Source organism: Ochotona princeps, chromosome 2 (genome assembly GCF_030435755.1).
Source record: "Ochotona princeps isolate mOchPri1 chromosome 2, mOchPri1.hap1, whole genome shotgun sequence".
NCBI classification, from domain to species: domain Eukaryota; kingdom Metazoa; phylum Chordata; class Mammalia; order Lagomorpha; family Ochotonidae; genus Ochotona; species Ochotona princeps.
This window is the reverse complement of record NC_080833.1, coordinates 80,214,216-80,238,595: the sequence shown is the minus strand read 5'-3', so window position 1 is coordinate 80,238,595 and position 24,380 is coordinate 80,214,216. Positions and strand designations below refer to the sequence as shown.

The following is a 24,380-nucleotide window of genomic DNA, read 5'->3' as shown; positions in this document are numbered from 1 at the left end:
TCTTCTAACCAGCAATGCATAAACACTGCTAAATTATCAACCAAATGTGAGAGCAGAATAAGACATTTTATGTCTACAAGATGTCAGAAATTTCTCTAGCACTTTTTCAGAAAAAGACTGCATTTGCAAAAATGAGTAGGTAAAATATGAAAGAGGGGAAAAAAAGATTCAGAAAATTGGAGAAAAGATGAAACAAATTCCTCAATTATTGACAAAACATTTCAAATCTGTTATTCATTAAGCCATGATTAGAGCAAAAAGATGGGAAACTACAAGATACAAGGGAATGAGGGTGAAAATGCTGACAGATCACCTGGCAAGTCTGACCACATCACAACATTAGAAAGATGTACAGTACTCTCAAAAAACTTGAGCTGAATTACAGCACATTACCAAAAATCCATAACTAACGCCAGGAAGAACAAAAAGCTTTATTTAAAAAAGGAGCTACCAAAAAGTAAGCCACACAGCTCAGCTGAAAATGATAGCCAAAATTATGGACAAAAATTCATAATTAACAAAAACATAAATTTAGGAGCATGGTGTGAGTAGGAGTGTAAAAGAGCTGATTCTCCCCACCCACACCAGGAAATGCACACACACACTAACACTGAAGACATCCGGACACAATAAAACAAGTGGGTTACCCTGAAATGCAAATATAAATGAGGAAACAGAGACCACAGACACCAACTGACTCCATGTAATGACAGCTGTGAGTGGAAGGAGTGATGTTTTATAATTTGTAGGAGGACTCTTTGACAATAAGCTATATTCATGTATCACTTTTTAAGTTGTATTCTGATAACACTCTGTCAAATAAAACCATGAGGCTACCACAGGTAATCAGGAAGACGCACTGAGTCCAACAGCCTATAAAATTCACCCATATTCAGCATTATGTGTATAACTTTTTAATGCTATGTAGATAAACCTCTTTATTCTACTAGAGAAATGAGTCTGGAAACTTGGGCATATAGCATTCTTCCTCTTTCTATAAATTCTCTTAGAAGTAAATCAAAGATCTAAGAGAAAAAAACCTCTATTTCAAAATTCAGCAGCATATAAAATTTTAAGTACTGTCATTCAAAAATTATCCTAGACTAAGTATTTTAAAGTTTTCTGACAAAATACTACATAACAAAAAAAACATTTCATTATAGGAAAAATGCTTACACTGATATTTAAATTGGCATCATGAAGAATAAATTCTTTATTACTAGATAAATGGTAAATAGTTATAATAACCAGATACCCCAATTCATTTTCAAAAATTCTTAATTCAAAGCAATTTATTCTGAACTAATCATCGTAGTGACTAATATTATAATATGCAGAAAAATAATGTTGAAATACAGAAAACACAAACCAAAAGCAAATGTCTACAAATTATCTTTCTTTGTAATAAGTATGCTCAAGGTGACTCCCTGAAATGTTTTGATTTTTTTTCCACAAAATTATCTCATTAATTTTAGGTATCCAACTTGGTGGTTTTAAAACTCCAATTACAGGATTACATTTAGATTTTCTGCTTTACTGGTCTCTACCAGTCTACAAGCTGTTAGCTCAGCAAGGCTCGGTACAGCAGATTTCCCACTTCACTGATACATGATGCTATGGCCTCTATCACACAGTATCTGGCACACAGAGAGCAAATGAACTAACCCATGACTTGAATTAAATACTTTTACCTAACTTGTAAACTGTTTCTTACTTACAAAGATAGTGCTTAAATATGAGACAAATCAGTATTGCATACATACGTGAACGGACAATTACCTTTCAATGAGTGTCCCATTTTGAATCATCCAAACATCACAATAGGTTCGAGACACCAGCATAATAGCAATAAGTATCAAATAACCTGTCTAAAATAAACCAGGTAAATAAATGCATTTTAGAAAATTAAAAGACACACTAACTGAGTAAACACTTTTTATTTCCAAATTCAAAGTTTTATTCTAGCTTTAATGCAATTTGACCACATTCTACTCACAGATAACATTTAAACATAGTTCAAATGGAGCTTTAAACTATAATATAAATGGGAAAGGCCTTACATATCAATTAATCTTTCTTGTCCACAATGTGAGTCCTAGGAAGTCACAGGACATCCCCCTCACTAACTAGTCAACAGTAGAAGCAAGGAGAACAACTCTGATGACCTCAACCACGGTGCACTGATTGTTTAATGTGTAACACAAGCAAAGAAAAATGATATCTACTGAAGATTACACTTTACACAGGTAGAATAAATTTGGGTGATTCATTAGAAGAGTCCTAATGAGTGTCTTAGTTTTCAGTTTGTTTACAAAAACAAGATTCACTCACTTTAAAAGGAAACAGACAAATTTAGGTAAACACATTTGTATAACTTTATATGAAAAATACTGGGATAGGAAGGTTCAGAATAAACTATGGCTATGGCATTAGAAATATTTAATAAATCAAATGAGATTACTCATAAACAAAAACAGTGAAGGATTTAGAGGGAAAAATGCTTTAAAATCCTCAATATTACAGGGCTGAATATACAGCAAAGCTAAGACAATATAAACTTATTTCAACCTTCTAGGAAGAGCAAACTAGTTGAAGTGATGTTTACAGAGTGTTACTGAAACACTACTGTGGAAAATGAACTACGAAAGGGACAGCAGAAGCGTGGGGTGATAAAATTTGGTACCTGAGTATTTGCAAAACCTGCTGCGTCCTTTCTCCTCCCAAGACAAACACACACACTCTAAGACAACCTTAAACTGGAACAGGAAGAATTATAGTAACACAGAAACTAAAATCTGGGTGAGAGGGAACATTTATTGGCTAATACAGGCAGTTTCAAAGTTACTGAATGAAAGGTAACAGCATCTATTTCTTACACCCTTTAAAAGAAAAAGAAAAACTGGGCCTGGCCTGGTAGCCTAGTGGCTAAAGTCCACGCCTTGCATGCACCAGAATCCCATATGGGCGCAGTTCGTGTCCCGGCAGCCCCAGTGGCCTGGGAAAGCAGTAGAGCACAGCCCAATGCCTTGGGACCCTGCAATTGTGAAGGAGACCCAAAAAGGAGGCTCCAGGTTCCTGGCTTCAGCTCGGCCCAGCTCTGGCTGTTGCGGCCACTTGGGGAGTGAATCAGCAGACAGAAGATCTTTTCTGTTTCTCCTCCTCTCTGTATATTTGCCTTTCCAATAAAAATAAATGAATCTTAAAAGAAAAGAAAAAACTTAATTTTTTTTTAAGTGAAACTACTAGAAATATAATCCTTCAAATGAAAGACAGAAGAGGTCCTAAATGAAAAGGCCTAAGACAATGTCAAAGAGCCTAGGCAGCTGAGTGGTCGCACCTGTCCCTCAGCCCAAGGCTTGCCACTGAGGTGGCAAGAAAGGAGCCTTCTTGCCTGACCCCACCATCCTGGGGTTAGGTATTCAGCTGCCAACAAAAAAAGTTCACTCCAATATATGCTGTCTAGCAATGCCAACTTTTAATTCAGATACTGTCGCCATCCTAAATTTATCACTGCATTATAAAATATTAGATACAGAAAGTTTACTGTTCATTCTTTTTATATTTTTGGCTTAATTTTCCACTTAAACAAGTACCAACTTTACTTGTCTCACTTAAGCAAAATCTAACAAAATTTCCATGTTGACAGTTCTAAAACGCCTTACATGCATCAGCAACTCAAGGACGGCAAAGATTCAGGCAGTCCTTCCATATTATCTTAGATTTTATTTTCATTTCTCTATTTCCCATACCATTTAGTTAATCATTCTATCCCTCCTGTTTTCTATTGCTTCTATGACTAAACTGCTTCTTGAACTAAATTCCCAGGGAACTAGTCAATGTTTCACATTCACTTCACTCACAGTGAATGTCTACAACTTTAATATCAGAATTAAGTTGCTAAGTGATTGGATCATAAATGTATCTTTCCAGAGAAGTTTGTATTTTCAACCAGGTTTCTTCAAAGAGAGATTATAGAAGTTAAAAAGACAATAATTATGCCTGAAGAGTCTCAAGGAACCTTCACAAGTAAGATAAAAATCATTCCACTGTTTTTCAACATATCTGTTTTTGTTGGGAACAGGGACAAGTTTTCAGACACAATGCTGTATATGATAGCATAAACTTCAATGACAAAACAGTAAACAATCTACTAAACAAATAGTACTAGAAAAAAAAAGAGCAAAGTCAGTTTGTGTCTCACCATTCAAGACACCAAGTACTTTTAATTAGTTTAGAGAATTAGCAAATAGAAAGCAAGAAGATCAGAGATCACAATCATCCAGGTAAGATACAGTGAAAACAGCAGGAATGGAAAAGCAGAGGCTAAATCTATTCAAATAAGGATGCTGGGGAAGAGTATTTAAGACATGAAAGGGAGTAGATATCAAGTGTCAGAGTGATCCTATTTTGATCAAAACACATGCTCACAAACAAGAAGAGCACACTCCAAAATGAGTACGAGATTAACAGGCCCTAAGAACAGAAAAATATCTATCTGCATTTTTAAACTCCACTTTGAGGAGCATGCATTACCTCCATCTAGTTAGAAAAAAAAAGATGTTGTTCTATTATTTTTTTAGAGTTTCTCTAACACACAGGATGAGCAGAGCAAGTCTAGCGTGATGCAGGAAAGTTGTTCTCTCAGGAACCGATTGCTGCTATGTATCTTATCCTTTTTCTTGCTACCACCAGGTTTTAGGTTTAAAGAAGATAGGTTTGCCAGAAGAGCAAAAGCAGAGCTTGGAAGTAAGACTAACTACATTATACCCAGTTAGGAAAAAAAAGAAAAATGACCAGATCCGAAGAGACAAAAAGAAGAGGCAAGGGGAGGAGCAGTCAGAACCCAAAAAAACCCTCTGGTTATATAAAAGACAGAATGCTGAAGTGACTACAAAAGAACACATCATTGTTCTAATAAGCATTAAAAATATTTGCCGGGCCTGGCGGTGCGGTCTAGCGGCTAAAGTCCTCGCCTTGAACGCGCAGGGAGCCCATATGGGCGCCGGTTCTAATCCGAGCAGCTCCACTTCCCATCCAGCTCCCTGCTTGTGGCCTGGGAAGGCAGTCGAGGACGGCCCAATGCATTGGGGCCCTGCACCCACATGGGAGACCCGGAAGAGGTTCCAGGTTCCCGGCTTTGGATCGGCGCGCACCGGCCGTTGTGGCTCACTTGGGGAGTGAATCATCGGATGGAGGATCTTCCTCTCTGTCTCTCCTCGTCTCTGTATATCTGACTTTGTAATAAAATTAATAAATCTTTAAAAAAAAATATTTGCCAAGTAATAACAATCTTGAAAACAGAGCAAAGGAAAGAACAGTACTTATTTTAAAACTAGCTTACTTTCTAAAAATTCTTAATTTCAGGGATCACTTTAGATAACTTAAAAACCTACCTGACCAAATGTGAAGAAGCAAGTTTTAATATATCCCTTATTAATGTGACTTCTTAAACATAAATAAAATGAAAAACTTCATCTTCTTAAATTCAATAGTTACTAGCAGTGTTTAACCATTTAGCATAGCTGCCCAGCAGTCATTTAGTATTTCACATACAGCAGAATAAAATAAAAACTGGCATTGAACAAGGGTATTTGTACAACACATTGTGATTTGAAGACAAAAATTTGGGAGTTATCTTTACCCATATAGGAGCCACGTGACTGAGAGTATAACCAAAATTCTTTTTACTTCTCTGATCTCAAGAACCTCGAAAGTTGAAAGTTAATATTATAATGAGACATACCTCTTTGCAAAATGTTCTAGGAACCATAATTTTCAGAATCCGTGAGAGCCTTGATAAAAACACCCTGTCCACAACAGCTCGCTCTTTTCTTCCTTCTTTCTAAAATAAAAAAAATAAAAATAGGAAAAAGTTATTTTTAAGGGAGCTATAACAAATAAATAAAAACAACAAACTGTGTTGCAATTCAATCAATATACTGCATGTATTTCTCTTATTCAAACATGCTTTTGAAAAATAAGATGCCATCTAAAAACTGGAGCCATATGAATGCACAGAAGACTGTCAGCAGAAGAGACAGTGGGTGGGGAACACCAAGGGGAAAGCCCACTCACAGGAGGACAAGGAAATGCCAACTTGGGCCATCGATGGGAGGGTGGAGAGCAATAGGAGAGGACACAAAGACAGCTGAGAAACAGTCAAGTGCCTTTTCATCATTTATTATCCACTTCCTGATTAACAAAGGACTTTCAAAAGAAAGATCCTGAACAAGTTTTCCCTGGTATCAACTACAGGAAATTTCTGCGTTCTTAGACTGATCCCTAACCTTAACATAGTTCCCTGAGCTCCTTCATACGAAGTCCGCATTCAGCAGGAGAAACACAGGCAACAATAAACCAATACATGAACTACTACAGAGACCAACCAGGAGCCTGAGGAAAAAGACAAGATGATCAGAAAGGCTTCTGGACATTAAGCTGAGACAAAGTCTCCAGACTTTGGCCTGATCCAACTCTGGTGGTTAGAGGAATCTGGGGAACAAACTAGCAGATGGAAGATCTTTCTCTCATTCGGTCTACCTCTGAAATACAAGGAAATGTAGGGCCATTAAAGTGGCACAGGGGATAAACCCTGTGACGCTGGCATGCCCTATGGGCAGTGGTTGAAGTCTCAGCTGTTCCACTGTACGTAATTTCCCATGTTGTACTTTTATATAGCGGGCAGCATCAGCACAAACATGTGAATAATATGTTACAAAACATGAAGGTGGTACTACCAGGCAATGGGAATTTCTTAGCTCCATTATAGTCTTATGGGATCATGATCACATCTATAGCCTGTGGTCAATTAAAATATAATTATTCAGAATGATTATATAAAAATTTTCAATAAAAGTTGCTTTTTAATTGTTTGACCCAAAAAGTAACATATTTACTGTAAAAAAATTTAAATTTTGATAAACAGAAACATGAAACCTACACTTACATCTCAGATATTAATCGTTAATAATTTTATACTCAATCTATCAGATTTTATTTTAGTATATGCTTGCACGTATTTGTGTATATGCTTACTGTAAATTTTACAAATGCAATATCTGTGTAATAATACTTTTTTTTAAAAGCAAGATTTATTAGAAAAGTTGTGAAAGGAGGCTCCCGTCCTAGTGACGGGAGAGGGCTCTGAGACAGAAAGGACCCTTACCCCCCTGCCATAGTGGCAGGAAGAAAAGTGGGGAAAAGAGACCCTAGTCCTCTCCCATAGTGGCAGGAGGAAAAGTGGAAAAAACCCTAGACCTCTGCCATAGTGGCAGGAGGAAAAGTAAAAAGACCCCTATTAATAGTGGGGAAAGCATCTTTCAAAGGTTTATCTCACAGATGTTTCTCCATAAACAAAGAAAATTCCTGGTTTCCATGGTACCTGGCGCTGGGATTCTTTTTATTGCCAATCAAGAATGCTAATATATTCTTTTTATTGCCAATCATTTAACTTAACCTAAATTTATCTCCTTAGGCCCAGCACAGTGGCCTAGCAGCTAAAGTCCTTGTCTTGAACACACCGGGATCCCATGGTGGCATCAGTTCTAATCCCAGCAACCCCACTGCCCATCCAGCTCCCTGCTTGTGGCCTGGGAGGGCAGTCGAGGGTGGCTCAAAGCCTTGGGACCCTATACCGGCATGAGAGACCCGGGGGAGCTCCTGGCTCCTGGTTTGGATCGGCTCAGCTCCAGCCTTTGCGGTCACTTGAGGAGTGGATCCTCCTCTCTGTCTCTCCTCCTCTCTCTACATGTCTGACTTTGCAATAAAAATAGATCTTTTTTTAAAAAAAAAGTATCCCTTTAATACCATATGACTTGCAAATAAATCTATTCTAAAACAAAATTGTACAAAAAAATAAATAGGAATAAAAACTGAATAAAACGAACCTGGCTATTCTAGAACTTACAGGTATGCTGATACTCAGTTGACCCGAAAGAAGCAAAGGTATGGTTACTCAGATGTGAATCAGGCATGACAGATCACAGAGCTGGAGATAAGCCAGCTAACTGGACACACACACCTCACATCCTATTTTTAAGGGCTGACCAAAAAAAAAGGGGGGGTAGGAATTCAAGAACAATTTTGATACCAATCTCCAGGATATTCATAGAAGAAACACTAGTGCAGAGGGTTTCAGAAGACCCAGACACTAATCAACAGAAGACAATCTGAGTTCACCAAATAAACTGTTCTAAGCTATCCTGAGCTGCTGCTTTCTGGAAATATTATACTAGTATATTACATACTAATATATACTAGTTTTCATATACTAGTGTTTTCATATACGTCTGCTCCAGGAGGGTTAGGACTTCCTGTTGTAACTGCCTGCACCCAGAGGCAAGAGCAGTGTCACACAAACAGGAGAGGCTGCCGTTTCCTCTTGTTGGAAGATTTAGAAAGTAAATATATCAAGGGTTTTCAAATCTTTTAATAAAATTATTGTGGCCATAATGGAGAAATAAGAACCAGATTTCACTACAACTGAATATGATCACAGAGGTATAAACCATAACCAAAACAAACAGACAAAATTCCACAAAGATTAAGGGAGCCCACAAGATAATTTCATAATATTGAAGAAAAAAGAGAAGCCAAATTAAAGAACATTAAGTAATCGCTAATGGCTATGGGATTTGCGGGGGACATGATGAAATTTGTTAAAATTAAACAATGGTGAGAGCAACATAACTCTGTGACTATCCAAATAACTATTAATGCACTTAAGCGGATAAATTATACAGTATAAGAATTATACTTCAATAAAGGTGTATATATATTTTTGTAACACCATTTCATCCTTTTAAATTTTTTTCTCTATTTACTCAGAACACACAGATTTTTTCCATCCACTGGTTCACTACCCCACAAACGCCTGCAAAACTAGATCTAAGCCAGATTGAAGCCAAGAGCCAGAAGCTCAACTTTCGTCTCCCACGTGGGTGGCAGGGAACCAAGCACTTAAACCATCACTCAATGTTTCCCAGGATTCAGATCAGCAAGAAGGTAAATTTGACGGAGAGCCAGAATCTGAACCCAGTATAGTTCCAGCTGGCACCTTAACCACTGTGCCAAACACTTGCCCCAATAAAGCTATTATTTGACAAAAGGGAAACTCAACTGAAGAATATAAAATGTGGGGGATCTTTCAGTGAAGCTGTTCATCAGAAAGGCACCTTAAAATCATATTTTACCATTAACATCACTTAATGCATATGATACAGTTAAATAAGTAGCAAAGTGACATTCACATCAAGGAATATAGTAGTATTGATGTATTCCATGTTAGATCATATCTGGACACATCTGCTCTCTTCCATACACAACAAAACTAGTCCAGAGGAATATATACAAAATAGGAAAAGGATCAGAAACTATGTCATATGAGAAACATCTGAAGAAAGGAAGGCTATTTAGTATAAGGAAATACACGCAGAAGATTAAATTATCTTCAAATATTATGAGTCTGTTACAAAAGACAGAGTAGATCTGTTGCAACTTGCTACAAATCACAATCACAATGATAAAATCAACCACTGATGAGCTAGGCAAGATTAATCTTGTCACAGCCGACGGCTAATATGACAGTGCTTTAAAACGTTCAAGGAAAACTGGATTAAAAGTTTATTTCAGTGTAATAAATTTTGACCCCCATCAATAGTTATCTTCCTAACAAGCATTTCTGTGACTTTTCAAGAATCCACATACATTATGAACCTGACAGAACAGTAATCCACGGAACGAAAAGATTTAAGTACATGCTAGTAGACATCTCTCATGACTCCTGTTTGAAAAGTGTTCCTGCAGGGGCACTCCAGAGTGGAGCAGGTGGTAAGGAGGAAGCTTGGATCCCAACCATGAAGACTCCCAGACCTTCACCACAAACTACTAATACGAGCAACAAGGACTATACCCCAACTGCCAAGGAGGCCACAGGGAATTGGATGCCCTCGGAGGCCGAGTACTCTGAGGTCACCCACCCCCAACCGGAGCTTCCACAGTGGATGGAAGAAGTCCAAACACTACCGCGCAAAAACCAACGTCATCGGAAAGACAACCAGAAGCCCTGAGCGGTCCGCAGACACAGAAGAACAATAAATGTCCTTCGGGACCAGGGAGGAAAGCTTTCTCTGGTCTGAGCCTGACTCCACCTCTGGACCCCCGCCCTCCCTCGCAGTGACCATCGGGATCGCTTTGAAAACCCCTCACAGCAAACAAACAATCATACAAACTAAAAAAAAAAAAAAAAAAAAACCTAAAATAAATAGACAAACAACAGAAAGTAGAGCTTGAAATCTGACAGGAAAGAGCTGGCGTGGATTGGCTCATGCCTTGCTGGGTGGGACACAAAGATTAGTCACTCCTCACCATGGTGTTGAGGATTTTCCTGCACACCCCCCCCCCAAAAAAAAAATGTTATGCACCTTAAATGTTGACAAATATCTTGTTAGAGTTACAAGCCAGTCTAGATTATCCCAAAATCCGCCAAGATCAACAAAATTATACTTCAACACAACAAATGGCTAAATACTAAAATGAAATAGACATGAGACAGCTGAATGGTACCCTATAGCCTTTTCAAGGTATATAGCAGCCGGTCCGGTCCTGTATATAAACTAAAATTGAGATGTCAATGAGCTAATCATAGGTTGTGGTTAGGACTTGTTTTTTGTTTTTTGTTGGTTTTTTTTTTTTTTTTAACATACTGGTTACTCAAAGCCATGTCAATTCCATAATATTGCAAATTGCTGTTGATGTTATATTGGGACTCTTAATTGACTGTGATGATATTATACCAGCTCTGACTTCGGACCAGAAATGGTCTCCCCAAGAAACTGTTCAACCCAGCTGGACAATAAGTGGCTGGACTCCATGCTTAGTATATGTTTGCAAGGAAAGAATCTTGATTGAATTTGAACTGTAATGCTGCATCAAGGTGGAGGAATCCACCAGGGGGGAGGGGAGGGGAGGGGGAGGGAGATTCCCAAAGCCTATGAAACTGTCACATAATGCTAAATATTAATAAAAAAAAAAAGTAAAAAAAAAAAAGTGTTCCTGCAATATAGAGAGATTAAGTTTCCATAAAACCTAAAATTCTATGATTTTTATCTTTCTGAAAATATACCATTATAAATAATGAAAGTCCAAAAATCAGATGATATAAAATTTTACCTCATGATTCTGCAATGGTGGCTTCCCACTTTTCTTACTGTAGAAGGGAAAAAAAGAGAGAACTTTGTCAAGTGTTTTCAACATTACAATTATTTTAAGATGGCAAAAAATTTTAAATTCTGCAAGTGGGTTATATTTTCTTCATATCATACTGAGAACACATCAAATAATCACAGTCCAGTCTATTATTTATAGAAAATGTTCAATGTTAACTATATTTTTAACTTTAAAAAATTTATGATGTTTACATAGTTGATTAGGGTGGGGAGGGTCAAGGATTAGGAGAAGGTGGGTCAGACCACTGTTTCCAAATTTTCTTCTTTCTTCTTCCTGTATCTGGGGGAAGGGGAGAGAAGGGGAGAAGTCACACCCAGCCTACCAACGGCCTCAGTACCCAGGGATGGGTCATACCAGGGTCCCTTATGTGGAGTATGCTCTAAGGGTTCTGCTCAAGTGGTTTCAATATTCAATAGCTCAGAAACATGAACTGGCTGGTGTTGTGGCCCAACCCAGCCACTCCTGCGCCACATCCTGGTTCTCAGATATGATAGTAGGTACTATGAACTGGCCCAGGCTGGCCCACTCAAACCCAGACCTGACCCATACATATGCTGGCAGGTACCACAACCTGGCATGGTCTGGTCTGGTCTGCTCTTTGCCTTGGTTCTTGTGCTCACCTGCAGGAATCATATCCTGAGAGAGGAGTTCCACAGACCTGATTTCACATGTGCCAGCAGATATCATACCCACCATAGTCCACCCTCTCCGTCCCGACCTTTGTATGAGCTGATAGATGTTGCAGCCCAGCCAGCCCCACACATTATTCTTGGGTGCAACTGCAGGTGCTGCAGCCTTAATCTGCCCAGCCTGTTCCCAAGCCCAGTACTCATAAGTGTCAGGGGTTCCATGCCTGGCTCAGCCCATTACTAGCCCCAGCTCTTACACTAACCAGCAGTGTGAGCAGTGACTCAAACATCAGCTGTGAAGGCCTCAGCCATTTTGTGTCTGCTTCCCCTTTCCCACAGCTCGTAAAATCCATGTCATTCCAGTCGTCCACCAATGAGATGTAAACTCATGGCATCTTACCTGAGAACCCCACCCCTAATCTCTCCTGGCATCTCCCTTAATCCCCACCTACTTACCAATCACCTGTTGCAATCACCAGTGACAAATCCAGTCACCAATCCCTTGGGGCCGGCCTGCAGCCCCTCTCAACCAATTCTCCATGCCCCCCACACCTTCCAGGCTCACCTGGTTCTCCCCAGTCTTTCTCCATCTTGCCCCTTTCCCCTGCTCCATCAGCCCCTCATCCTGCCACCAAGGAATAATGGATCTCTTGAGTACCTGCTGTGTCAGCCATTTTGGCTTGTGCTAAACTTATTGTGAAAAGAAAACTTGGCTGCGGGAAATTGGCTGCACATAAGAGTTTAATTGTGCCTAACAACTAACAAGTAGAAATTGCACGGGGGTGAACCCACATATCCCCCACAGAATCTGCCCCTGGACCTGGTTCTCTCACATGCTGGTTAGTGTCATGGCCCAGCCTAACATTACCTGTTCCCTCTTCTAACTCTGGCAGATACTATGATCTAGCCCTGCCAGGCAGGCTCCCAGCCCTAAATTTTCTGTGGGCCAACATGTGGTAGTCAGCGGTTTTCCATGCTTACTAACCCAACTCAGGTCTCCCATGTGGGATGATGCATCAGTCTGACCCAGAGAGGTCCTTCAGTCTCTCCCCTCCAAATGGCCTGGCCTGGTGTCAGTCCCCTCACTTACCTGCAAGTACAGTAGCCTTGTCATTGGGAGTCCCTCAGAAGTCATTCCTCACTTGCAACAAAATCCTTCAGCAGTCCTACCTCCCACATATCCCCCTCTCCCTTTCCCTAATCAACCCACAGTCCCTGCATCCAGGAGCACATGGGCTCCCCAACACAGCCTTCCTAAGCCCAGCTGGTAGTGTGCTTGTCTGGAGCTCTGTCCACCCAGTGTCCCAAGCTCCTGGCGCATGCACTGGCTAAGGATGTTACTCTTCCACAGACTCAAGAGTCAGACCCATTCAAGGTTCCCCAGGTCTGGCCCACCAGCACAACAGACCAGCATGCTAATCTGGGGCTCTCCCCTCCCCCGTCCGCACCCCACATGGGACCAAGCACCTGGGGCTCTCCCAAGATTTGCTCTGCCTGCCTGGACACAAACCCCCAGGTCCCCACACAGCCCTGCCAGTGCTATTCCCCTTGGCCCTGTAAGCCCACACCCACAGGCCCCCATAAGCCAGCTGCCCCAGGCCCATCAGCACAAGAATCTTAACAATTTTTGTACGACAGGTTATGTGTTTGGTGATGTTCACACATATGTACACAAACATACACATGTACTTTATTTTACAAATCCTCCATGGAGAAGTAGACCTCTACTCCATCCTTTAATCAAAGCTCTGATGCATGAATAGTTAAACAAGCTGATATAAACAGACTTACGAAATGTTTCTGAACTGGACTCTCACATTGCTGGGAATTCTTCCTTAACTGCATTAGCAACTCTTGGCTAGTCTCCTCAAGAATAAGATACTGTGTCATTCCCATAATACACATAAGGAAATGGAAAGACCCGTGGCTCTGACTTCTAAAGGTTACCCTCACTAAACATGATCCACCAAGCTTGATTATAAAACAGTCTCATGACAATCTGTGCCTCTGCCTAACTTTGATCATATTTTTAATTTCTTGTTTGATATGCATTTCCTTGTAATAACTAGCTCCATGTATTCAGGAGCTACCACCAGGTTAGTTTCTCTGAAGCGGAAGTGATGTATTATTGGAGGAATAAAATATTTATGAGCGATCCACACCCGTGAATAGAAGGCAGAGAAAGCAGTCTGGGGAGAATTTAAACTATAATACAGGACCAAAAGAATTTCAGCCAACCACACAGAAGCACAAAAGCAAGTACTGACCATCAGAATGGTCTCTGATGGGATGGAATAACTCTGCTTGCTCAACGTGTAAATGCATGCTGTCCCAGAGAGGAAGTGGCTCGGGAGGGGTGAGGGGTCAAGGGGAATGGCTTCTCTCTACAGTTGAGGCAGATCCTAAAGATGGGCAAAAGGAGCCACCTGGAGTCTATGTTGTTCACAGCTACACAGTAAGAGGCCTTCTTTTAAAGTGGAATCTGGATGGTACATCTCAACATCTTGAGGGGGAGGGGGAGAAGTGTTGTACATTCATAACAGGCTACTCCAATAATTCAACTCACAGGTGAGGGCCAAAAATTTCTAGAATGAATAGATTCAGGTATAAAAGTACCAGGTCATTAGACAAAAAAAGATACTTTACCAGATGCTCTTGTTTAAAAAAAATGCTTAGGTTTATTATTGTTTCTAATTTTAACTATACTACACAATTCTTCATATCTAAACATTTTCATAAATTATAAAATTGTTTCAGAAAATCTTCCATTATAGCAAAGGTAAGAACCAATACAATATGGAGAAAATCCACAAAACTGGAGAAAATACTTACAACCATATATCTGATAAGGTATTAAAATTCAAGATTTAATTTTAAAAACTCAAACAATAACAGGAAAATGTATCAATGTAAAAATAAGTAGAGGTGAATGTTGTGACACGGCGTTAAGCTATCACTTGAGACACCCACATTCCACAGCAGACTGAGATCAAGTTCCACAACACTTCTGATGCAGCTTCCAGCTAATGCTCCCGAGGGCAGCCCAATAACAGCTTCAGCTCCTGGCTTCTGGCATGCCCTGCTCCAGGCCCAGCTGCTGCAGGTATTTGGGGGAATGAAACAGCAGATGAAAGATCTATGTTAATCTACCTTTCAAGCACATACACAGAGCCTATTGGCTAAACCTTGGTACAGAGCCTAATGGCTAAAGTCCTTCCCTTGTACCTGCCTGAATCTCATATGGGTGCCAGTTCTAATCCTGACAGCCCTGCTTACCATTCGGCTCCCTGCTGTGGCTTGGGAAAGCAATCCAAGATGGCTCAAAGCATTAGGACCCTGCAGCCACAAGGGAGACCAAGAAGAGGCTCCAGGCTTCTGGCTTCGGATTGGCTCAGCTCCAGCTGTTGTGGCTGCTTGGGGAGTGAATCAACAGCTGGAAGATTTTCTTCTCTGTCTCTCTTCCTTTGTATATATCTGACTTTCAAAAAAAACAATAAATCTTCAAGTATATACATTGGGAAAAAAATTAAGAGTTAGTAAAAGGAGGAGAGGCTGTCAGCATTGTGGCACAGCATGTAATGCCATCACCTGGGCCACTGGAATCCCATGTGTCTCAATTTATTTCCCAGCTACCCCACTTTCAATCCAGCTCCCTGTTGATGACCCGAGAAAGCCACGGACACTCTTCTGAGTGCTTGACCCCAGCCACACAGAGGGAAGGATGATGGGGATGGGAGCAGCAGATGGACAGCCTGGCAGCCACCTGGGCAGTGAACCAGCAGATGGAAGATCTCTCTCCCTCCCTATTTTGAAAATAATAAATCTTTTATAAAAACCAGTAACACCACCATAAGCATTTCTCAAAAAAAAAGACGCAAATGGCCAACATATACAGGAAAAAGACTCAACATCTCTAATCATCAGAAAAGTGTAAATGAAAACACAGTAAAATATTACTTCACATCTATTAGGATGGCTACTATCAAGACTAATGGTGGCCAGCATGCGGAAAAAAGATAACTCTTGAACACTATTACTAGAAATATAAATTAATGTAGCATTTATAGCATGGGAATTCCTCAAATTTTTTTTATTCTTTTATTTTGGTAATCTTTACATAATTGATTAGGGCACAAAGGGTTAAGGGCTATAGGAAAGTGGGTAAGACCATTGTTTCCACATTAATAGTATTTTTTTTCTTTCTGTATCTGGAGTAAGGGGAGAGATAAAGGGAAAAGCCCCATCCAACCTCCCTCCCATCCTAGGTCCCTGACGTGGGGCATGCTCCGAGCATCCTGCTCAAACAGTTTTGATAGTTCAACAGTTCTGAATTGCTGCCAATCTCGCCATTCAAATCACGATGAAATCTCTTCAGAATCCACTGGCTGACATAGTCTCTTCATGGTTCGGGTTCTGAAATCAGCAGTTCACTTGGAGGGATCTCCAAAGAAACTTCATCTGAGATGATCCCGAACCTGATTCTTGTGTGTGCTTGCCAGTACAGGGTCTGGCACTGTCCGATGCTACAATCAGCTTATGCATGTGCTGGTGGTTGCAACTGCTGGGTCAGTTCTGTTTCCAGCCCTGTCTTCCACTTGAACCAATGGTTGTTGCAGTTCAGCCCGATCCTGCCCACTTCATACTCAGCCCTCACGCAAACCAGTGAGAGCTGCAACCTAGCTGGGGTGACTCCCCATTACCCCCACCAGGCCTGGTTCCCATGCTTGCCACTATGTACGCAGATTTGTTCAGTCTTTGCCACATCCCATTTAGCTCTCATACATGTCAATGGGCATTGAAGCCTAGTTCAACCCAATCAGCCCTACCATCCAGCCCACACACATGCCAGCGGGCGCTGTTCTGTCTAGCCACCCCTGCCACAGTCCTGGTTTTCATGTAACCCAAGAGGGAAATGCCCACTATTTGCCTATTAGGCCACTCCCACTCCCGGATCATGCACTCTCCATGGTTTAGCTTGACAGAATTAGGCCCCGGAACCAGCCTCTGCCAGCTGATGCTGCAGCAAAGCCCAACCCTCACCCACTCTAATTTAAGTTTGCACCAGTAGGAACAGTCAGCCCAGCCTGGCTTTTCCCTGATCTAGCTCACATGAGGCCCACAGGTGTTGCAGCCCTACCTGGTATGGTCTGCCTCCATCTCAGCTCACGCTCTCCAGTGGAAGTGGCTGTCAAGCAGGGGAGCCTCCTCCATTCCCTCTACTGGCTTTGCCTCCTCCCTCCCTGGTTCTCACGTGTGCTGGTTGGGCTCTGCAGCCCAGTCTAGTATGGCACACCTCACCCTAGCATTTGCCAGTGGGTGCTATAGCCTGACTTGGCCCGGCCCATCCCAAATTCCAGCTGATGCTGGTGAGGATTACAGCCTAGCCCAGCCCAACAGGCATCCAATCCCAGCCGTAATGTGCACTGGTATGTGTTGCGACTATAACTAGCCTGACCCACGCTTTGTTCTGGTGCTCGGATTTGCCAGTGGGGTGATGTGAACTGGTTCAACATGGTCTGTCCCTGACCTATGCCAAATATATGCTGGTGGGTATCTTTCTCTGGCCTGGTCTGGGCTGCTCCCTATCATGGTTCTTGCACTCACCTGCAGGGACTGTGTCCTCTCAATGGGAGTTGCCCAGGCTTCTCCATCAGAACCTCTCCCATTGCCAGATGATCTTGCACATACCGGTGGGTCCATGTGCCAGCCCTACGTAGTCCACCTCCTGTCCTGGCAGTAACAGTGGCCTTTCCTGACTGGCCTTCAACCCATTCCGGTTCTTACTGTAGGATGTTTCAGCCCGATCAAGGCTCATCCATACCCAGACATGGCTCACACATGACTCAGTAGCGGCAGAAACCTAGCCTAATCCATCCTACACCTACCCTGGTCCTCCAGAGCACTAGATAGTGCTGGAGTCTAGCCTGGCCTGGTGCATTTGGTCCAGATCCACACTTGTGCCAAGGGAGACTGCAGCCTCGTCCAGTCCAGAACATAAACCCCACTCCAGTCCCCGCACTCACAAGTGGGAACCCCAACACAGTAAAATTGCCCACTTGTAGGATCACAGTGGCACTCTAAAAGTTTCAGACTTCTCAGTATTTTGAACTACAAGTGGTGAACACATATAAATACTAAATATATACCCTGTGGTTCAACTAAATCAATGTTCAGAGCCATTTTTATTTCATTTTTCAAAAATATTTAAAGAATTAATAACTTAAGCACTCAAATTTTAACAGGAGCAATATAAGGTAAAGCAGAAAAAACTTCAAACAACCAAAACAATTTGACAATTAAAAAAATAGAGAAATAGTACACTAATTAATAAATATTCAAAAGTTGTTCCTTTAGAAAAGAAAGTACCAGACAATCTGAAAAAAAAAAAAAGCACAAAATTCAGGACAAAAAAAATTTTTTAAATACACAAAACTATACAAATGTTTTAAAATTTTTTTATTTTTATTTTTATTGGAAAGTCAGATATAGAGAGAGGGGGAGAGTCGGAGAGGAAGATCTTTCATCCATTGATTCACTCCCCAAGTGGCCACCAAAGCCAGGAGCTTCTTCCGAGACTCTCAGGCGGGTGCAGGGTCCCAAGGCTTTGGGCCGTCCTCAACTGCTTCCCCAGGCCACAAGCAGGGAGCTGGATGGAAAGTGGAGCTGCCGGGATTAGAACCGGCGCCCATATGGGATCCCAGGGCTTTCAAGGCGAGGACTTTATCCGCTAGGCCACGGCGCTGGGCCCACTAACTACTAGTTTTCAAAGAATGGTCCTTGTTTATTCTACCTGTTTCTCCAGGATAATGATTAATTGCATCCCCTTTTAGTCTCAAAACTGTGTGTTAGGACAACAAACCACAATGTAACCCCTTCTCTGCAGCCTTTGCCTGTCTGTTTTCTCACCTTCAAACAGGGTCTTTTAGGTAACCTCCCATTCTTCCTCAGCACTCTGGAAATCATATACATCCCCTCATTCGCTCCCGAAAGCAGGGGATATGTCTTACTCATCTCTATACCTCTTTAAAAAAAATTATTTTTATTAGAAAGGCAGAATTACAGAGGGAAGGAGAGAAAAGATCTGCCATCTGCTGTTTCACTCCCCACACAGGCCCAAAAGAACTAATCTTTTAAGATAGCAGAGAACATTAGAGAAAAGTAAACTAGCTCTTAGTATGCTGTGCAAAGAATACACGTTTTTGAGTCACACTAAAACTGTCCAAATCCTGTCCCCACAGCAGACCAGTAGTTTAAAATATGGATCTCAAGAGAGATTTCCCAGATTAGAACCCCAGCTGTTTGTGCTCACTGTGTCAAGCTACACAATCTCTCTATACTTTAGTTTTCTCATTTGAGAAATGGAAATAGTAACAATACCATTAGCTAAAACCTGCAGAGTACCTATAATAGAATCTGGTTTGTGATAAGGATTCCAAATATGTTGGTGATTATTTTTATCTCATTTATTGGCTTGTGTGATGAAGAAAAAAACAAAAACAAGATTGATTCTCATCTGTAGGGGTGGGAACAATACTACTTATCTCAGGTAAGCTCTGCCCTTGATGATTAGAATACTGATGCGGCACCAACTGATTGTCCCCAGGTCAGAGAGCACCAACCCCTGAACAGAGGCAGTGGTTATGAGAATGTGAAGAAAGAAGCAGGAGAATTACTGGCAATAACTGACCAAAGGGACACATAGGGTTCAGAACTAAGTAAATCTGGAAATAAGATGCAGCAAGGAACTGTATGTGGCTGGCAGTCTGGAATAGTGGGTAAAGCTGCACCAACAGGCATCCCCTGTCAATGTCAGTTCAAGTCCTGGCTGCTCTACTTCCATTCAGCTGCCTGCTGGTGTACCTGCAAAGGTAGCTAAGGACCACCCAAGTTCTCGGGCCCCGGTTGCCACACGGGAGAGCCACATGAAGCTCTGGTCTCCTGACTCCTGACTAGCCCAGCTCTGGCTACTGACAGCCACCTGGAGAGTGCACCCCAACCCCTCTATTTTTCTCTGAAACTGCCTTTCAAATAAATTTATTTGCATACATGAAAGTGTCAAAGAAATGGTGGCAGGGGAATATATTTGACCTTCATGGATAAGATGAGCTTATTTGAAAACTTTTAACACAGCAAAGATTCAGAAATCCAATGATACAACTCATCTAGAAATCAAAAATATAAACTCTGAAATGTAATCTTGCTTTTATCTAAGGCATTGTGCCAAAATTTTTAGAATGAGCTCTTTAGGAACTTTAACACTGCACCTAGTTACCTAAAGAGGTAATTTTGGCTTTAAGAGGAAAGTATGCTAACTATCGGCCTCAAATTTCTCCAGGGAGTATTTTTAAAGAAATCACTCGGATTATATTCCAACATAAACAAGCACAAAGAAACTAAAGACCAGCAGAAATAGTTGAAACAGAACCAAAGTATCTTCAGATGTTGGTTCCTAGACATGCCCTGTAAAATAACAATGCAGAATATATTTTTTCAAATATATAGCTTTAAAAAAAATTGCTACCAAGAGTAGTTTATAAAAAGTAACAGTGGCTATAGCAGGCTAAATTGCTACAACACAAGAATCCCACAACAGATCATCAGTGAAATTCTACCTTCTCTGCTTCCAATTCAGCTCCCTGTTAACACACCTGGGAAGCAGCAGAAGCTGGCCCAAGTAACTGTATCCCTGTAGTCCTTATGGAACACCAAGAGTTCCTGACCCCTGGCTCCTGACTCCAGCTTGGCCCTAACCCAGCAGATTCTACCATCAGGAGAAGAAACCAGTGGGTCAACTCTCTCTCCCTTACTCTACTCCCCAATCTTAACAAAAAAAAAAAAAAAAAAAAAACCTGTCTTGATATTAAAATGGAAGACTTAAAAATATACAATTAAAATTAAACAGATTTCGTACAAAAAAATAGCAAATGCATTTAAATCAAGATGAAAGTATATGAAAGCAGTGTTTCGAAGTCCTCTTACTATCTGACAGAACGATAAAGTTTTATTGATGAACACTGAGATCAGATGTGGTCTGTGTTGTGACATGGTACATGAAGCCTCCTGTGATGCCTGCATTCTAAATGGGCACTGGTTTGAGATCTAATTGCTTAACTTCCAAACCAGTTCCCTGCTAACCAGGCTAGGAAAGTAGCAGAAGACAGTGCAAGTGCTTGGGCCCCTGCACCAAAGTGGGAAACCTGGAAGACTCCTGGATCCAACCAGGGCTACTTGGGTAGTTACTGTGAACCAGCAGCTCATCCATTTCTCTCTCTGTCTTTTCCTTCTAGCAAACCTTTCAAATACAAATAAACTCTAAAATTTTTATCAGAAAAGTACACATTTAAATTTGTAGGGTAATCAGTAAAAGAAAACAAAATGCACGCAACAATATGCACCTTTAACTTTCTGGTTCCTTGTTTGCAAAATGAAGAAAATAAAACTACTTTTTCAAAGGACTGCTATTCTTCATCTATCTCTCCCTCTCTATAGAGTGCTACCTTGCAAAACAAACAAACAAACAAACAAAAACCACTTAAAACAAAAAAAGAGTACAGTGCAAGGCACAGGGGTTAAACCACAACTACAATGCCACTACAGTGACAGAAGAAAAGACAGAGACAAGATATTTTCCATCTGCTGGTTCATTATTCAAATCGCTGCAATGGCCAGATTAGCAGGTCTGAAGCTAGAAGTCAGGAGTTTCTTCCAGGTCCCACACCTAGGTGCAGGGGCCCAAACACTTGGGTCATCTTCCACTACTCTGCCAAGAACACCAGCAAGGGGCTGGACCAGAAGCGGAGCAGCCATGATTCAAACAAGCACTCCACTGTCTTGGTCGCACGATCTTTGAGTCCCTTTCTTTCAGCAGTTCACTGATTCCCACCTACTGATCTCAAACCAGCATATTTCTTCAGTTTTGTTCTGAAATAACAAAAAACCTGATTCTACCTCAATTTCTTTTCCTGTTTCTTTTTGAAGTTTACCCCCAGGAATGACAACTCCACTGATTATCAAGGCAAAAGTCCATGTATAATGAAAATTAATACTCAGTATTTTGACAAAAACATGCAGTGTAGAAAGGAAACGCACAGTATGTTAATATTGTTTTTATCAAAGCTAAAGTGCATCAATGTAAGTTGCATTCTAATTTCAAAAAAGCACGAATGTGAAAAAGGATACTAAAATGTGAAAAGTCTGTTTTCACAGAAATTGTAGTGATTATAATAAATGATAGAACAGGTGTTTTCTTCCTGTTTTCAATATTTAAATTTTCTAGAGTCTACTTTTTGATAATGCAAATGTAGAATTTTTAAAACTACAGCACTAAAATCTTACTTAATTTTGAAACAGTTTCCAGTCTTATTCACTAATTCAGAGTAATTTACAAAATCACTGTCTTCCTTTTTTCTCAAGCCCATATCTTATTTCACAGGTTTCAGAAGTCGCTCAGGGGGGCCAGCAAGAGCAGAATCTAAGCTGTCTCTTAGACATCCACAGCCCATACTGGAGTGTCTGGCTCAAGTCCTGGCTTGCAGCTTCCTGTGCTCTGGGCACTCTGAGGAGCAGTAACGATGGTTATGATGTTAAAGAGCCTGGAGAGCTGCCACCTGTGTAGGAAGCCCAGCTGAGGTCCCAGTCTCCTGGCTTCTTCCTGCTCCAGCCCTAGGTGTACGCAACTGTTGTGAACCAGTGGCTATGAGAGGTTCCTCTTTCAAATAAGAAATGAAAACAAAGTTATAAATAGTTTAAAGTAACATCTAGTAACATAAATACAACCAGATAATGGAATTATCATTTACATAAAGAAGCTGTCTTATTAAACATGGTACATTTATTTTTTTAATATTGACAGATATGAAATATTAACAAGGGATTGGAAATTTGGCATAGTAGTTGAGATATCTGTATCCTATATCAAAGTACTGGGCTGCAGGCCAGTTCTGGCTCCCAATTCCAGCTTCCCACTGTGGCAGACCCTGGGAGGCAACAGGAATGGGTCAAGTAATTGAATTCCTTCCACCCAAGTGGGAGACCTAGACTGAGTTACTAAATTCAGCTTCCTGCCCAGCCCAGGCCCAGTTCCAGATTCTGTGAGCATCTGGGAAGTAAACAGGGAATAAGGGTCCTCTCTCTGTCTCTGCCTCTCTAATAAATACACATATTTAAAATTTTTATTTGAACTAGTTGGAAAAGAGAAACAGAGATCTTCTAGCAGATGGTTCACTCCCCAAATGGCCACAAGACCCAGACTAGGCCAGGTCAAAGAGAGAAGCCTGGAATTCCACCTGGGTATCAGGTACCTGGGCTATGTTCCTCTGCCTTCCCAGCCACATTACCAGAGAGAACTGAAGTGGAGCATTCAGGACCCAAACTGGTATTCTTGCAGGATGCTGGTATTGTGACAGCAAGCTTAGCAACCTGCAGCACATGCCAGCAAGAATAAATCATTTTTAAAAGCCACAATAATTCAAACACAAAATAAGTCATATATAAAATCTACTTCTATGTCTATCATTATGGTGTCATTAAGGTAAGATGGCTACGTCTGTTTGCAGATATGAAATTAGCTTACCATACTTTGATGAACATTATTTTCAATTTCATAGTTTATTAATTTGATCAAACATATTAGGGACTGCTAATTTGGCAAAGGGTAACAAATGTATGTTTTTAAAACACACCTTTTAGCACACTAAGGTTTTTCTACCTGTCAAAGCTTCAAACAACTGAAGAACCTATCAGTAAACCAAAGCCAGTTACTCTGATGCATATAGAAGCGTTAAAACAAGCAATTTGCTCATTAAAAAAAATAATAATAATACAACAATGAAAGCTATTTTCCTAAGTAAAAAGGCAGATGCATAATTTTTAGTAGAAATATTACAAATGTTATTTTGATTTTTTTTTATTTTCATTTAATTAAAAGGCACAGAAACAGACACAAATATCCTCCATCCATTGGTTAACTCTTCAAATGCCTGCACAAGCCAGGGCTGGGTCAGACCTAGGCCACGGATGGGAACCCAAGATCCCCCACATAATATGGCAGGGATTCAACTACTTGAGACACCACCTGCTGTTTCCCAGGGTGTGGGCCAGCATCAGTTAGGAGACATGGCTGCCTGTTCTAAGCAGCAACTTAACTATTACACAATGTCATTTTAATTAACTCTAACATACCATAAAATTCCTTCTGAAAGAAATAATTGGGGAATTGGCACGATGGCTCAATGGCTAAATCCTCACTTTGCATCTGCCAGTTTGAGTTCTGGCTGCTCCACTTCCCATCCAGCTTCCCGGTTGTGGCCTGGGAAAGTAGTAGAGGATGGCCCAGAGTCTTGGAACCCTGCACCCATATGGGAGACCCAGAAGAAGCTCCTGGCTCCTAGCTTCACATCAGCTCAGCTCCAGCCATTGTGGCCATTAGCAGAGTAAACTAGCAGATGGAAGATCTTCCTCTCTGTATCTCCTCTCTATAAATCTGCCTTTCCAATAAAAATAAAGGAAATAATTGGGAAATAACAA

The 24,380-nt window shown here is 40.9% G+C and overlaps 1 protein-coding gene across 2 annotated transcripts in view; it reads right to left on the bottom strand.

The window, feature by feature from the left end:
* Positions 1-24,380, bottom strand: part of ABCD3 (ATP binding cassette subfamily D member 3) — a 71,586-nt gene that overhangs the window by 36,269 nt on the left and 10,937 nt on the right. For both annotated transcript variants that reach the window (XM_058659321.1, XM_004582034.3), the window contains exons 2-4: positions 11,170-11,206; positions 5,744-5,842; positions 1,780-1,868 (exon numbers count right to left, since the gene is read on the bottom strand). In XM_058659321.1, the coding sequence (XP_058515304.1) occupies positions 1,780-1,868; positions 5,744-5,842; positions 11,170-11,206 (225 nt within the window). The remainder of the gene's footprint in view (positions 1-1,779; positions 1,869-5,743; positions 5,843-11,169; positions 11,207-24,380) is intronic.